The 16,409-nt window shown below is 42.7% G+C and overlaps 1 protein-coding gene across 2 annotated transcripts in view; it reads left to right on the top strand.

Moving 5' to 3' along the window:
* The first annotated feature begins 6,931 nt into the window (after positions 1–6,931).
* Positions 6,932–16,409, top strand: part of ETFA (electron transfer flavoprotein subunit alpha) — a 33,828-nt gene continuing 24,350 nt past the window's right edge. For both annotated transcript variants that reach the window (XM_035112387.2, XM_035112386.2), the window contains exons 1-5: positions 6,932–7,066; positions 11,182–11,331; positions 12,102–12,183; positions 12,275–12,357; positions 12,645–12,744. In XM_035112387.2, the coding sequence (XP_034968278.1) occupies positions 7,022–7,066; positions 11,182–11,331; positions 12,102–12,183; positions 12,275–12,357; positions 12,645–12,744 (460 nt within the window). In that variant the 5' untranslated portion in view covers positions 6,932–7,021. The remainder of the gene's footprint in view (positions 7,067–11,181; positions 11,332–12,101; positions 12,184–12,274; positions 12,358–12,644; positions 12,745–16,409) is intronic.

Raw genomic sequence — 16,409 nt, 5'->3', positions numbered from 1 at the left:
CCGTCGCGGGGATTCGAACCACTGACCTTCTGATCGGCAAGCCCCAGGCTCTGTGGTTTAGACCACTGGCAAAATATTACCGGTAAGAAATGGGTCCCCAAATGCATGTTTGGGTTAAAATTGGATCCTGGGTCTGAAAAGGTTCAATATACCTTGCAACCATTTGCTGGGCTTTTCATAGCTGGTGGTCAAATTTACAATATATACCTCACATGATTTTTTATGTTTCTTTTTAAAATCTGAACCTGTATTTACTTATTTTTACTGCATTAAATTGTGAACAGCTTTGTTCTCCTCCTAACTCACAGATCCATAATTGGCTCAAAGGAGCTAATTTTCTTGGCAGGCTTTCCCATATAAGATTTAACCTTATTTTGGAAGGCAAAAATCCCAACCTGTTCTAGTCTTCATTAACAGCTTGATAACCCCACTAAAATTCCTTCTGCCTCATCACCCTAGAAGCTGTTTTTTTTTTTTTGAAGCTTGAAGTCAGATTAAAAAGGGGTGTGTGCCACTCCTTTAATCAGTAAAACACATGGTAATTAATGAAGAAAAAGGGTATGAAGGGGATTCAAAGCCTCCTTACTAAATACACAGATTCACATGCAGCCTGATTCTATGCCTGCTTACTCTAAAGTAATTACAACAGATTTCAGGAGAGAACTTCTGCACAAGTCAATTTTGTGAAGATTGCACCTTGAACTTGGAGAAACAAATGGTGGTGTTGTTTTTAGAGAGTTATATTGGTTTTTACCTCTTTGCATTTATTATTTAGGGCAGGGTGTTCACAAACTATGGTCTGGGGACCACCAGTGGTTCATGAGTTGCATTAAAAAATTTTTTAAATTAAATTTCTGAAAATTTTACACATAAAATTCCACTATATTTTAAAGAGAGATTTCTTTTCTCACTTCCCAACCCATTTTCCGTGATGTTTTCTTTGTCCCTGTTTTGCTGCACGCTGTCTTCATTCTCTCCCCCCCCCCTGTTGCTCATAGCTCAAAACCTGGTCGTGGATATTTTATGTTGTATCATCTCTTCAAATAATCTGAAAAGGGCTTCCATTCTTCAAAAAGGTAATCATCATTAGATGATTAGTATAGCTGTTAGCTTTGCTGATTCAGCACAGTCTATTACTTTGCTTATCCATTCTTCTTTAGCAGCTGCTACTTCATATTTTCATTTCTGAGCATAATGAATCCTAGCTGCTATAGTTACATACATTAAAAAATTAACCATACTTTTTTGGAATTTCTGTCCTTATAATCCCTAGCAGGAAAGCTTCAGGGTTTTTGGGGTGTTTTTTTTTTTGTAAGCTCACTTTAAACATCTTTTTAATCTCATTGTATATCTTATTCCAAAATACCCTTTTTTGCAAGTCCACCATATATGAAAAAGGAGCATCTGCTTGCTTACACTTCCAGCAGTTATTGGAGACTTTCTTATACATTTTAGATAATTTATCTGGTGTTAAATACCATCTATACATCATTTTCATATAATTCTCTTTTAAATCATAGCAAGCAGTGAAGTTCATATCTACTGTCCACAACTTTCCCCACGTGTTTATTTTTATATTATGTCCTAAATCTTTAGCCCATTTTATCATTACCCATGTCACCATTTCAACTTTCGTCTCCCATTCAAATAATAGTTTATACATTTTTAAAATCAGTTTCTCTCTTTCTTCAAGCAGAATCTTTTAAAAATCAGATATTTGGTCAGTAAAACCTTTTACTAAATCTTTAAAAAATATTCATTACATAATTTTATGATATTGTAAACAATTTTATATCCATTCTCTTGTGTCTTCATATTATTTTTCAATTTACAGAGATTTCCACACTATGCCTCTATATTTACCCCACTTTTCCATCATATTTAATTTCTTTGATGCACCAGCTACTATTGGGGATAACCATAACGGGGTTTTCCTTTCAAGTAAATATCTGTATCTAGTCCAAACTCAATATAAGCTTCTCCTTATACAATGATTCAAAAAAATCCCTATTACTATTATACTTGCAATTTGTTCTGTATATATTACCTTTATCCCTCTCACAATTTTCTCTCCCCAGCCCATTATATCCAATATTTTCCCCATAAAACTCCAAAAAAAACCACCAAACATATTGAACACCTTCTCTGTATCTAATTGCTTATCACTTCTCTTTTCAAAATATTCTACAGTATCTAATAGAGTTCTAACATTGTCCTTTATTGGTCTTGTTGGGAGAAATCCAGTTTTATCTTCATGTATCTAATCCTTTAAAACTAATTTGTCTCCTAGCTAATATTAATAATAATGGAAAACGTAATGCTGCTGGTCAACAAAAGAGGTTTAAAGACTGTCTCATGGCAAATCTTCTTTTTTAAAAAAATAGTAGTATAAACACCGAGAACTGGGAAACACTGGCCTGTGAGCACTCCAATTGGAGAACAGCCTTTACCAAAGGTGTCATGGGCTTTGAAGACACTCGATCTCAGGACGCAAGGGGAGAAACGTGCTAAGAGGAAGGCACGCTTGGCAAATCCACACCGTGATCAACTCCTGCCTGGAAACCAATGTCTCCACTGTGGAAGGACGTGTGGATCCAGAATTGGCCTCCACAGTCACTTACGGACCCATTGTTAAAACCGTATTTATGGAAGACAATCTTACTCGGATACAAGTGATCGCCAAAGAAGAAGACTACAGTTTGTAGTCACAGTTTATCGAGGAAATGGGTCTATAGTCCAACCTGAGTTGGATCTTGAGTTTGATATCAATGTAATATTAGCATACAGTATTTCCAGGAATCTGATTCATTAGTTTTATTCAGGTGGTCCACCAAGGTGAGTCTGTGGATTTGTGGTTGAAGTCAGGAGGCAGCATATCCATCATATTACTACTCTCTTTTTTTAGTATACAGCAGGAGTTGAGAGTGTCCTCTATTAGGAAAGAAATGGTTTCAGTTCTAATTTAAAGGTGAACCTACCTAAATCACACTTCCTGAAACAATACATGAATTGAGATAGTCATGCCCACTAATTTAAATAAGCCTACTCTGAGTAGGACTAATATTGGATACGACCCTAGGTTTCAAATCCTCATTCAGTCAATGGTGACCTTGGGTCAGTTGCTGTCTCTCAATCAAGCCCACCTTGAGGATAAAATTGGGAGTGGGGAGAACCAGGTGCACCACCTTGAACTGCTTGGAGGAAACAAGGATGATGATGATGATGATGACGACAACACCACCACCACCACCAGGAGGAATATGTGTTTCCTGGGTCGCAGCTTGCCCACCTGTAATATAGACAATTTACCATAATTTATTTCATTATCTCTATTTTGAACGTTGTGCTCTGCTGACATTCTATGAATCTGGAGAACATCCACAATGTGTTATCTGTCTCAAAAGAAGGAAACTTTATGGACAGAAGATGGTCATTAATTGATTTCTGGTTTGCAAGGGTTATGGGTGTGTGTCACAAATCCATATGGCCTCATGATGCTCGCCACATTGATCCAATTGATTTGAAACTAAAGGACAGATACATGCTGTTAAGTGCCTCTCAAATGTTTTCAAGGATCTATAACAAGTGCTGTTGGGGGGAAACTGGGCTGCTCCGCTCTCCCTGTGCCCCAAACTGGCCATTTACGCACACATCAAAAGTCGCTTTTGTATATATATATATATATATATAAAGAACCTGCAGTCTTTAAAAAAAACTAGTTCCTGCAAAGTATGGTGTTATCTAGTTTTGATTGTATTCCTGGACCACTCTGCTGTGCTTCCATGGAATCATGCTCTTATTATTCATGGCATTGTTTTTAACTTTCTGAAATAACAATTTCTTCACTCTGCATGATTTTCTTTCAGTTGTGGACTGTACGATGTCAAACACGCAAGCCATTGTTAGTTTCTGTATCTCTCAGACATCTGTATTGCTATATGAAACAAAACAAAACAATTTAATTAAAAAAGAAGAAAACAAATGAACAAAACAATCACTTATAAAAAACAAAATTCCCCCAACAAAACTACCCTTCTATGGTGAGGCAGCAAGCTCATTCTCTGAGGGTCACAGGCCCTCAGGACAGGGACTTTTTGTGGGTGCACTTCTGCAATATGTCATTGACACAATAAAAGCACATTAGTGGTGGGTTTATACTGGACCATCCACAGCCCATTCAACTTTATTAGTTGTTCTGTGTTGCCCCAGTGAATTACAACATTATTGCAGTCTGGAGGGGCACTCTTGTGCTGCAGTGCAGCAAAAACAAGACAGTCCTCCTCCCTCCAGAACATTTGTGGTCTGGAAAGTTACAGGATTTCACCAGAAAGCTATAGAACAAGCACAGATTGGAAGCAAAGCAGCATGGCCACCCTGAAACATTTGCAGGCCCAAAAACCATTAAAAGCAGGATCACATATACCCACCCTGACAGCATCGTGAGCACAAATCATCATGAATGCACAACAAAAAGGATGGCTGGATTGGCCCCACATCATTATGTAGCCAAAACTACGCTGTCTATATTACAAATGGCCTGTCCACACACAGGGCTAAAAGAAAGGGATTGTCAAACCACTTTGAGAATTGTAGTTCCGTAAGGTGGAAGAGGGGTCTCCAAACAATTCTCAGCACCCTTAACTGACTATAGTTCCAAAGGATTATTTGGGGGAAGCCAAGCTTATTTAAAGTGGTATGATACTGCTTTAAATATATAGTGCAGATGGGCCTTTGTGGCTTATTCTGAGATGCCACAGACACTGCTGGGTTTTGAACTTAGGAAGCTGCCATAGCCCTTTAACATCATGGCAGCACACAGCTCTGCCCATGTGGCTGCAGTTGTGCCCAGTTTGTGTCTCTCTTGAGTTTCATGAGGAAATTTAGGCATGTCATTGGTTTTGGAATTGATCTGTCTCATCTGCTTTCTCCATGCACTGGAACACAAGCCACATTCCAAGGAGCTATCCCTTTAATCACTTTCATATTTTCCAATGAAATTCAAATCCCAAGTTAAAGACGCTCAAGTCCTTAAAAACTCCCGAAAGCTCATAAATCACGCAGGCAAACGAAGGAGCCTCCAAATCTGAAATGGGCTCTGCAGACTTAATGGGGCTTGTGCTGGCTCTTGAGGAAGGGGCGTCGGCTGAAGGAGTAGTAAATCTGTCCTCTGGAAATGGGGATACCATACTAGGCTGGTGTTGCATGACTGGTCTTTGAAGTTGCTGGGTCACTTAGACAATTGGCAGGTCCTGCAGTAGCGGGGCGAGGGGGGGGAGTTTAATGTCTGGTCTTTCTGACCCTGTTCCAGCCACCTATGGACAGATGAAAAGGAGGGCCCTCTCCAAGTTTCAAGCAGATGCAAGCAGAGGGAATGGGAAAGATTTACTGTATGTTCCACTTAGATACAAATGTTGCATTTCTTGGTTTTGGCAAGATATACCAAGCACAGCTTCCAGAAATTGGCTGAAGGGGGTGGGAGAGAGACCTCATTTCAGTTTGGTAACCAAAGGCCCATGCATTTTTTCTTCTGGTTAGACATGCAATAAAGTGGAATACAAAAGCTCTTGTGTTTTTCCTGAAGGGTCGTTGCTCAGGGATACAGGATACTTCTGACTAGGCTATGGAGAGGCAGGAATGCCTTGTGGGGACTGAGAAAGTATGGTTAACCAAGAAACAAACCATGTGGACCCCAGCCAGGTGTGAGAATGGGCACTCCTTTGTGTTCCCCCACCCACTGGGCCAACAGAGTTGTGTTGACCTTGGCTGACAAGCCCACAGCTGTGGCCCATGTCATCCAACCCAAACTGCCTTCAAGCTGCATCAGGTTTCAGAGGTTCTTAATGTGTTCCTTGCAACAGAGCACTGGCTTGGCCTCAATCCGTATCAGCCACACTGAAACTTTCTTTCTTTTTCCTCCCCAAATCTCTTGTTTGCAATAGCTGATGTGGTCTTTAATGAATATGGTCCCGAATGGGAGATCTGGGTTCGAATCCCAGCTTAGCCCTGGGTGCACAGCGTGACTTTTGCTAAGGGCCTCTCCAGACGTCCTTTATATTGTGCATTCATGACAAATCTGTTACCTCCATACCCCTGTACATTTAAAGCACATGGTTTCCTAGTTGAAGCTAGTTAAAATCTGTAAAATGGGAATAACGACTTTCCTTTCCAAGATTGTTGTACTGAATACTATACATTAAAAGCAGGACATGCATCAAAATGTTGCAGTATGTCCTCAGCCCCTAACAGCTATTCTGTTCAAGGTTCCAGCCAGCAAGGCAACCATGCCTTCGGGGCTCACACAGCCCAATTCACCCTCATCTTGATTTCTACCTTTTCTTTTCCAACTTTTTCCCTGTAGCTCCTGGTGCATACTCAGTCCTCACTGGGCTGTTTTGTGTGTGGGTTGCCTATGATTAATTGTTTTTAAAATAGTATTTTTGACCTGCAGAGCTGAAGCGTGGCACACATCAGCCAGCAAATTAAAGCATTGCTGGGCTGAATTGTTTATGTGTTTGCTTTTTTGGTAAACCACTTTGAGAATCACTTGGGTACAAGTCTTGAAAATAAATACAGTAATAATCCTATTGCACCATCAGTGTGGATGACAAAGTACACTTACTCCAATCAGTTGCACCAGGCAGGCTTTTGATTAACAAGCTGGACACCTATAAGTTGAAAAGCATAAATGAGTCTATGGCAATGAGAATGTGTGAAATCCGATCAATGAACCTACGGGTAGGGCCCTAGGCTGCCGCCCCGCGCTCCCACTCGCCTTCACTCGCAGCAGGGATGCGGGAGCCGCTGGCCGCCTCGGCCCGTGAAATGGCACCGCAGCGCCCGAGGGGCTTCCGGCCGCCGACCAATCAGAGACACCGCGCGACTCCTCCCACCCGACAAGCCCGCCCTCATGCCCTCACCTGCGATGGCGGACGCTCCTCCTTCCCACGAGCTCTCGCGAGATTTCTCTCCTCAGAGTGGACGACGGGGAGGGGATTCTTCTGGGGCGGCTGCCAACATCGCCATGTTTCCGGAGCTCTTTAAGGCGCAGCGCCTGGCGCAGAGAGCGGTGAGTGGCGGAACTTGCGCGACGGCGGGGAGGGGGGGAGACAGGCAGGCGGCCCTCCTCCTCCTCCTCCTCCTCCTCTGTCGTCTTGTGCCCGTCTCCCGCCCTGGCAGCTCTGCCCAACCTCCCTGCAGGGTGGGCCGCCTTGGGCCAAGGTCGCGCCGCTTCCAGGGGGAAGGAATGTAAGGGGGTCTCGTGGGGCCTGGTTCTGGCGTCGCCGAGGGTCGGTGAGGATCCAGGAGGGGGAGACAGGGCAGGGGGTGGCCGCCTCCACTCGCCCCAAGGTGACCCAGCAGGTGGCTTGGCCCGATGGGAATTGGCCGGCTTCCCCCGGCCTAGCCTGCCTCCCAGGGTTGTCTTGAGAAGGATAATAGGTTAATGTGGCACTCTGATCTTATCCTGCCAGTCTTACTTACTATACTATATAGTCTAGCATTGACTGGTACGTAGTAGGTTTTCAGCAAGAGGGAGGTCTGTCTCATTTGACATAGGAATAAAAATGGGCTTCCATAATTTTGCAGAACACAGTTTCAGATATTAGCAATGCAGCAGTGTCTATCTTGTGGGATTTAATGCAGTGTTACAAGAATTAATAATAATTAATAAAAATAGTTTGTATCCCAGGATGCATTCCAGTCAGGCAAAATTACTTGGGGCATGAAGCAGTGAGGATGTGGCCTGTGAAGAGGGGGTTCTGAAGCCTGGATAGAGAAGGCTGCATGTGGCTTTCTATGCTCCTACCTGTCCTTGAGGCAGGGAAGAGTACAGTAAGTGTTAATTTTTGGAGTGATTTGTAGAATGGGAGAATCTGATGACTCTGCCCTGCACCTTGCAAAGAATGATGGTTATAGGACATTGTGGAGCTGTAGGGGTAGTGGTATTGGTAGTGACAGACTAGGAACAGGAATGTAGTAGAAAATGAATGTGGCACAATAAGTAATAAAGATGTTCAGGGAAAGAGATAGTGAGAAGGAAGCAGTGAGGATCTGTGTGCCAAGTACACCATGCCCAAACTGCTGCTTGGCCAAAATTCCACTTCAGGCATCTCCAGAAAGATATTCAGAAAGATTTAAAGATTCTGAGTGAAGGAGAAAAGACAGTTGAAACAACAGCATTGTTGCTTTTTAAAAATTGATTAAAGACATTGGAATAGCTAAAATGTTTGATTTCATTTCTATATGATCATCTAAGTGTGGAAATTTGATAGCTAATTTATATATTTATTCTTTACATTTATATCACATCTTTTCTCCAAGGAGCTCAAGGCAGCATGCATGGTTCTCCCCCCTCCTTCTCTCCATCCACAGCCATCCACTGAGGGTAGCTCAGATGAGAGATAGTGACAGGCCCAGGGTTGTCCAGTGGGCCTTATGGCTGTGCAGTGTTTATGCTCTATGATGCAGCTATGCCCAACTAGGGTGTAATATAGTGCAAGGCAGGGTTCACGCTGGAGGCAAGGGAAGACTCAATCTGTGCTCTGGGGAACGTAGAGCTCTGGACTGTCTTTCATTGGAGGCTTTAAAGCAGATGTTGTATGACCACCTGCCACAGTTCCATTGGTTTTCCTGCATTGTAGGGGGTTGGGCTAGATCACCCCCAGGGTCCCTTCCACCCAGCATTGGAAATTCACCAGGTGCATTTTGCACCTGGCTATTGGCCACCTGTGACCAAGTGAACATGTTTGGGTGCCAGGATGGTGCATGACCTCTTCACCATCTGGAGGTGCATGCCTACGGATCCTTGGATCTGGACTGTTTTCACACACTAGTGACACTTCCTGTAGAATTCTATCCATTGTATTTTCTCTGCACAATCAAAATGAATTTCAGGAACCAAAAAGTTGTATTGAAAAATATGCCTTTCAAACCGTCTGGCTCCAAAATGGCAACTAGGCATTCGATTTTGGTGACTGTAATCCTGGTTTAAGGAGCTTATATATCTGAGTTTCTAACACTGTTTCCAATTCTACCGTTCCATTATTCTATGAGCAAGGAACAACCTGAAAATGGGTCCTCAGTCACATGACCTAGCTACCCAGCACAGGGGTTTAGAATAGGTGTAAGTCTGTCCCTGCCCTGTCCAACCCTCCCCTTCTTGGGACACCCTTGTGGGGGACTTATCCTGGCTTTGGTTCAGCCGGCTTTGGCTGAGTTGGTATAGAGGACTTACCCCACAGCATCTCCAGCTGAACTGGCATGAATAACTTCAGCCTGGGCTCAGCTGGAGATCTGCCTGTTCCAAACTCGCTCATCCTGGCAGATCTTGGGTTTGGAGTGTGCTATAAATAGGTATTAGGTATAGGGACGCAGGTGGTGCTGTGGGTTAAACCACAGAGCCTAGGGCTTGCTGATCAGAAGGTTGGCGGTTCAAATCCCTGCGACGGGGTGAGCTCCCATTGCTCGGTCCCAGCTCCTGCCAACCTAGCAGTTCAAAAGCACGTCAAAGTGCAAGTAAATAAATAGGTACCGCTCCAAGCGGGAAGGTAAACGGTGTTTCCGTGCACTGCTCTGGTTTGCCAGAAGCGGCTTTGTCAAGCTGTATGCCGGCTCTCTCGGCCAATAACGTGAGATGAGTGCCGCAACCCCAGAGTCAGTCACGACTGGACCTAATGGTAAGGTGTCCCTTTACCTTTACCTTTATAAATAGGTATGCCATCAGATTTAAATGGAAGTTCAAAACACACTTGCCAAGGGAAGGCTCAATTCTTTGAACACTTAAAAAAATCACTTTCCATGAGCTGATTATAAGAATGAATGAATGAATGGAAATTAACTCAGACCAAGTCCTTGTTATGTTCCACATGAAGGAATAGTGAAGACATTGATTTATTTTTATGTAATCTCAGAAATATTAATAAATCAAATCCTCCTTTTACCCTGTTAAATGACTAAGTTACTAAGAGCATTTCTGCTTCTTCGGATTTATTTTAAGAAGTTTACATTATGCTTTTCTGGTGAATAGATAATTATTCCTCTGGCTGTATGTCCAACAAACACCAGATTTTCTTTTAAAATACATTTTACTTTGGAATCTTAAACACGAATCTTTCAGTGGTTCTGCACATTTTGCTTGTGACTGGACTATAAATTTTAGCAAGTGTGGGCTTTTTGCCATTAAAGTATGGATTTATTAATCAAACAGTGCATACATACTTGTAACTTTTATGAAAAATGATTTATGAAACATAATCAAAAATATGGTTTTTGATATATATTGGCAGTAAGTAATTTGTTACTGGCAATTCACCTCAATGATTTAAAAATCCTTGACTCCTTGATGTGATTTAATATACAGTACTTAAGTTGGAACATGAAGAATTTTACAGGAACTTTTACACTTCTGATCATAGTTACAAATTGTAGCCTAATTCATTGTCTTGGGTGACTACATAAATTGAGTTCAGTGACACCTCCTGTGTATGCTAAGTGTGTATTGCAAATGTCATTTGAGAATAGGGAGTGGAGTCTACACATTGGTTGGGGAGTGTTGGGGAGAAAGACCCACCAAATTAGGGAGGAAACCTTTTACCCTAGAGCAGGCATCCCCAAACTGCGGCCCTCCAGATGTTTTGGCCTACAACTCCCATGATCCCTAGCTAAGAGGACCAGTGCTCGGGGATGATGGGAATTGTAGCCCAAAACATCTGGAGGGCCGAAGTTTGGGGGTGCCTGCCCTAGAGCTCCAGCAATTCTGAGATAGTTGGGAAGGAGCATCTTTGTGCTGTATAGATATTGGGGGAAAGTCTTGAAGGGAGGACTTGGAACAAGTAATGTAAGAACATGCATCTTCTTGCTTTTGCTGTCTGAGTATGTTTTGCCCCCAGCTGTTTCTGGTATGTCCTTAGCATCTGGATTACAAGGGGCCTTGGGGCATGGAAAATCCTAGTTAAACACAGGGGATTGGGCAGAAGTGTCAGAAAACGCACCTGCTCTCTAAACAAACTATTGGTCGAGATAAGATTGCTGGCTTACGTTATTTCATAACATATCATTCAAAACTCAGAGATTCTGATTTGAAGGTGCATATGCCTGCAATCTTAACTTCACCAACAGGATAATTGAATTTAAGAGCCACAAGTGTTATTGTTAAACCCTCTTCCACCTTCTCTTGTTTTAAAGGTCTCCTTGCTTCACCGATTTCAGAGTACCCTAGTAATAGCCGAACACACAAATGAGGCTGTTTCACCTATTACATTAAATACCATTACTGCAGCAAAGCGTCTTGGAGGCGATGTTTCATGTTTAGTAGCTGGCACCAATTGTGAGAAGGTAAAAACATTGAAAAGGGGAGGGGGAAGGGACGTATTATTTCTGTACTCTGAATTTGTTATTTGTTTAAAATATTTGTATCCTGCCTTGAGGGAAGGAGGGGTGGGGATTCGGATCAATGGAACATAGTCATGCCTGATCATTTTAAAAAGACTGCCCAAATATCATTTTTTTTCCTTTTCCAGATAGGCACCTTATTGCTCTGAGCAACTGATAAATCCAATTGTTTATAGACATGCAAATCACCTAATAATGGATTGATGTCCTTATATAATGTATGCTTAAATACAAATATATGCTGGGTTTGGGAATTGTAAGAGCAGCTTCTCTTATCTACAACCACCATGATTAAGGAGAAAAATTACAAAAAACCAAAATCTAAGGGTTTGTCTAGTTAAAATGGTTAACTAGTTTGGCAAAGAGAATCTGAAACTTGCATATATCAATCAAAATCTGGTTGATTTTTTGAGTGCTATGCTGATTTCGCATTTGGAATGGAATTCGACTCTTGGTGTTTGTGTGCTGGTTTCAGCCAAAATTAAGTATATGTTGAAGCATGTGTCTGAGTGACTCTTCAGAGAGAGAGAGGGGGGGGGAGAGAGAGAGAGGGAGTGAGTTAAAGTAGAATGCTGCATTCCTTTACCCCCTCATGCTCTATCAGCCCATGGAGTCTTCTCTTACTATTTATTTACCACTCTTGCCAGTAACATCTGGTCACAGCAGTAATGTTTTGCATGTACAAATAGTGATAATAAACCTTTTCATTGCAGGTGGCTCAAGAGCTGAGCAAAGTGCAAGGGGTTGTCAAAGTTCTTGTCTCGCAGCATGATGCATACAAAGGATTTCTACCCGGTGAGACTCATTTGCTTGTCACTAAGATTCTCTGCGATCACCACTGTGATGGAAAATATAAGGTGTTCTGACCAATATGTTTCATCCCCAGAGGAGCTGACTCCATTGATTCTGGCAACCCAGAAGCAGTTTAATTACACCCACATCTGTGCCGGGGCATCTGCTTTTGGGAAGGTGAGCATATATGACATCCACCACAAATTTGTTGCTCCAAAGAGATTGATCCTTAAACTAATATATAAATTACAACTTGTAATTATTGCATATATGTATAGGGCTTTTCTAAACATTTAGTGTGCTGCTTCTATAGTGCCTCCATTACTTTCATGTGCCAGATACGTGTTTAGTGTATTGTCTCAATTTGTCTGTAATTTTTAGCAATAAAACTAGAGTAGTAATCAGCATTATGCAGGTTTATAACTTGTTAGCAACATTTGCTTCTATCTGTTTATTTTGTTTAGAATCTTCTTCCCAGAGTGGCAGCTAAGCTTGATGTTGCTCCTGTCTCAGACATAATTGAAATAAAGTCTCCTGACACTTTTGTGAGGACAATTTATGCAGGTGAGCTTTCTCAGTCTGTATATGATATATAGTAACAGTAATAATAATAATAATAATAAATAATAATAATAATAATTTATTTTTATCCTGCCCTTCTGGCTGGGTTTCCCCAGCCACTCTGGGTGGCTACCAACAGAATTAATGATAATGATGGTAATAATAATAATAATAATAATAATAATAATAACAATAATAAAGTGATAAAACATCAGACATTAAAAACTTCCCTAAACATGGTTGGCTTCAGGTGTCTTCTAAAAATCAGATCGTTGTTTATTTCCTTGACATCTGATGGGAGGGCATTCCACAGGGCAGGCGCCACTACTGAGAAGGCCCTCTGCTTGGTTCCCTGTATCCTCACTTCTCACAGGGAGGGCCTCAGAGCTGGACCTCAATGTCCAGGCTGAACGTTGGGGTGAAGACGTTCCTTCAGGGCTGAGGCCATTTAGGGCTTGAAAGGTCAGCACCAACACTTTGAATTGTGCTTGGAAATGTACTGGGATACAATGTAGGTCTTTCAGGACCGGTGTTATATGGTCTCGGCGGCCACTCCCAGCCACCAGTCTAGCTGCCGCATTCTGGATTAGTTGTTGTTTCTGGGTCACCTTCAAAGGTAGCCCCACGTAGAGTGCATTGCAGTAGTCCAAGCAGGAGATAACCAGTTTGGCGAGATGGTGCACGGGCAGGTAGGGTGTCAGCCTGCGTAACAGATGGAGCTGATAGACAGCTGCCCTGGACACAGAATTGACCTGCGCCTCCTTGGACAGCTGTGAGTCCAAAATGACTCCCAGGCTGTGCACCTGGTCCTTCAGGGGCACAGTTACCCAATTCAGGACCAAAGAGTCCTCCACACCAGCCCCCCTGCCCCCCCAAAACAGTACTTCTGTCTTGTCAGGATTCAACCTCCATCTGTTATAGAGGTTTGCATTAAGGAATCTAACATTGCTTTGGTAACAGGAAAAGTGGAAATGTCTTTTCTAACACAACTAATAGGATCATCCCTAGTACTGCAGGATTGTAGTTCAGAGTCCCAAGAAACCAGATATAGCTTCTTAATTAACAGAATCTGCTGACATGTATTGTATTTCTGTTAATGCATTTCTGATAAGATTTTGCAAACTAAGTCATTCAGTTAGTTACTTTTATTTAATATGGGTTACATTAGTTCTGATTTCAGTAATCCACAGGGTTGTCTTTTTTAGTTAGTGAGACATTGATACAATTATATGTAATATTTAATTGTCTTTCCCTAATTATTTTGCTGCCCTTATTTGTCTAGCCTTATCATGCTTGTCTGATCTCATAATTTAATTTGGACATGAAAGCATTAGCTTCTATGGCTTTTAAATTTGTTATGGCAGGATTTATTTCCTTCCTTTTGTCAATGTTCCCTTGCCTTGAGAGACTGATGGATTGCTTCTAGGTTTTGATGTACCTTCTAATAATTTCCTTCTAAAAGTTGTTTGTGCTTATCTATTACTAGCAGTGTCTGTTCCGCCCCCCAAATATCTATTTTTCTGCCTCTTCCATCATCTCTTGTAAACATACAAGTGAGAAGAACCACATTGACAATGTGTTGGGTTTATAATGAATTAACTGGAGACTTAACAGCCCAGTTTTTAATTATTGGTCTACCCAGATGTTACATACTCAGTTGCTAGATTTTGCGCTGCCTTGACGGCTATTAGCCGAAGGATGGTTTACACCACAAACTAGGCCCAAAATGCAAGACCTGTGCTCGTTCACGCTCCCTCCCTTATAATCGCTTTTAATTGTTTATCCTTGTTTCTATATTTTAAAGTTATGTATGATATAATCACCTTTTAATAAGTTTTAATTACTAGTTTTTATCCTTTACCTGTTATAAGTCTTATATGTTTAGTTTATCTGTATGTTTTTTCTTATGCTGGTCTGTGACCGAAATTATTTGATACTAATACTAATGATTGGTCTACAATCCTAAATATATTTACCTAGAAGTAGATTTATACTGAAATAAATAGTGAAAGGGACTTTCAAGGAAACAGGTTTAGGACTGCAGTAGGTCTCTTACTGGCAGACTTTCCGAAGAACAAATAGGTGTAGTATGCTTCATAAAAAGCATCAATTATTTCTGAGAGTTGCCTTTTTATAACTTACTTTTAAAGTCTGGTTGAAGGAATTAAAAGTGCAGCACTTTTAATCTTTTCTCATTTCAAATGCAAACCAAATTTGTCAGTAGTTTCTTCATGGCAGTTGTGACTTTCTGAGCTTGTAACATTCTTTTGAAAACATAACTTCATTTCCCTTGGAATGAGAATCACAGTAAGCATCCATCTACAAAGTCTGTTCAGGTTTGTTTGTTTCTTAAAAAATATTTTTATTAAACATTTTCTTGGTTTACAAAAATACATGCTTTGTCTCTTTTTTCAGGTTGTACAGTCTTTCTTAAAAATCAGTTACATTTGTTGTGAGACATTAGTTTTGACTACTGTACAGTATAAGGTTTGGGAAGAAGAGGGGGGAGAGGAGGGTGGGGTGGAGGGTGGGCTTATATTCTCTTGTATAGTGTATGTGTGGAGTTTTATGTCAGTGTCAACTGCGTAGGTTCTCTTGCTATTTGTTTATTACATTTCCTTGGTAGTGAGATGTATTAGGGAGCAGGGTGTGGTTAGTTTTCCGAGGTTGGCTGCAGTGAGGTTTGTTTGCATTGGGGGGGGGCCTTGTTGGGCCAGGTAAGCAAGATTGATTTGTATTTGTACAGTGGAACCCCTACTTGCGAATGACTCTACTTACAAAAAAATCGACTTACGAACTAAAAAAATTGGGGCGCGCATACGAATTTCTTCAACATCCGAACGGCCTCGGTGCCCCGCGCTCGCTGCCGGCGCCGGATCAGGCCTTCGCAGGCCTCGTTGCCCCGCGCTCGCCGCCACGCCAGATCAGGCCTTCGCCGGCCTCATTGCCCCGCGCTCGCTGCCACCGCCAGATTGGGCCCTTGCCGGCCTCATTGCCCCGCGCTCGCCGCCGCCGCTAGATCAGGCCCTAATGGCCACCGCCGCAAGGACAGCCTTCTGCAGCGAGCGGGGTCGCAGAGGAGCGAGAGGCAAAGGCCTCAGCCGCCTGCCCGCCCAGCCCCTTCCTGTAGCGCTCGCTCGCTCGCTCGCCTGCCTGCCGATGGCTTCTCTTTCTCCTTTGCCTACTCCGAGCATTCGCGGAGCTCAGAGCAGGCGAAGGAGAAAGAGAAGCCATCAGCAGGCAGGCAGGCGAGCGCTGCGCGCGCTACAGGTAGGGGCTGGGCGGCCGGCCGAGGCCTCTGCCTCTCGTTCCTCCGTGGCTCCGCTCGCTGCAGAAGGCCGGCCTCACGGCGGCAGCCATGAGGGCACAATCTAGCGGCAAGCACGGGGCAACAAGGCCGGCGAGGGCCCGATCCAGCAGTGGCAGCGAGCGTGGGGCGGCGAGGCCGGCGAGGGCCTGATCCGGCAGTGGCGGTGAGCGTGAGGCCAGCGAGGGCCCGATCCGGCAGCGAGCCCAGGGCAGCGAGGGAGGTAAGGCTCTGGTACGAATTAATCCGTTCCCAATGAATTCCTATGGGAAACATCGTTTCGATTTATGAATGTTTCTACATACGAATGTGCATTTGGAATGGATTAAATTCGTAAGTAGGGGTTCCACTGTATGTTGTT

Source organism: Zootoca vivipara, chromosome 9, assembly GCF_963506605.1.
Source record: "Zootoca vivipara chromosome 9, rZooViv1.1, whole genome shotgun sequence".
NCBI classification, from domain to species: domain Eukaryota; kingdom Metazoa; phylum Chordata; class Lepidosauria; order Squamata; family Lacertidae; genus Zootoca; species Zootoca vivipara.
The sequence above is the reverse complement of the archived record's forward strand: the minus strand, read 5'-3'. Positions and strand labels throughout refer to the sequence as shown.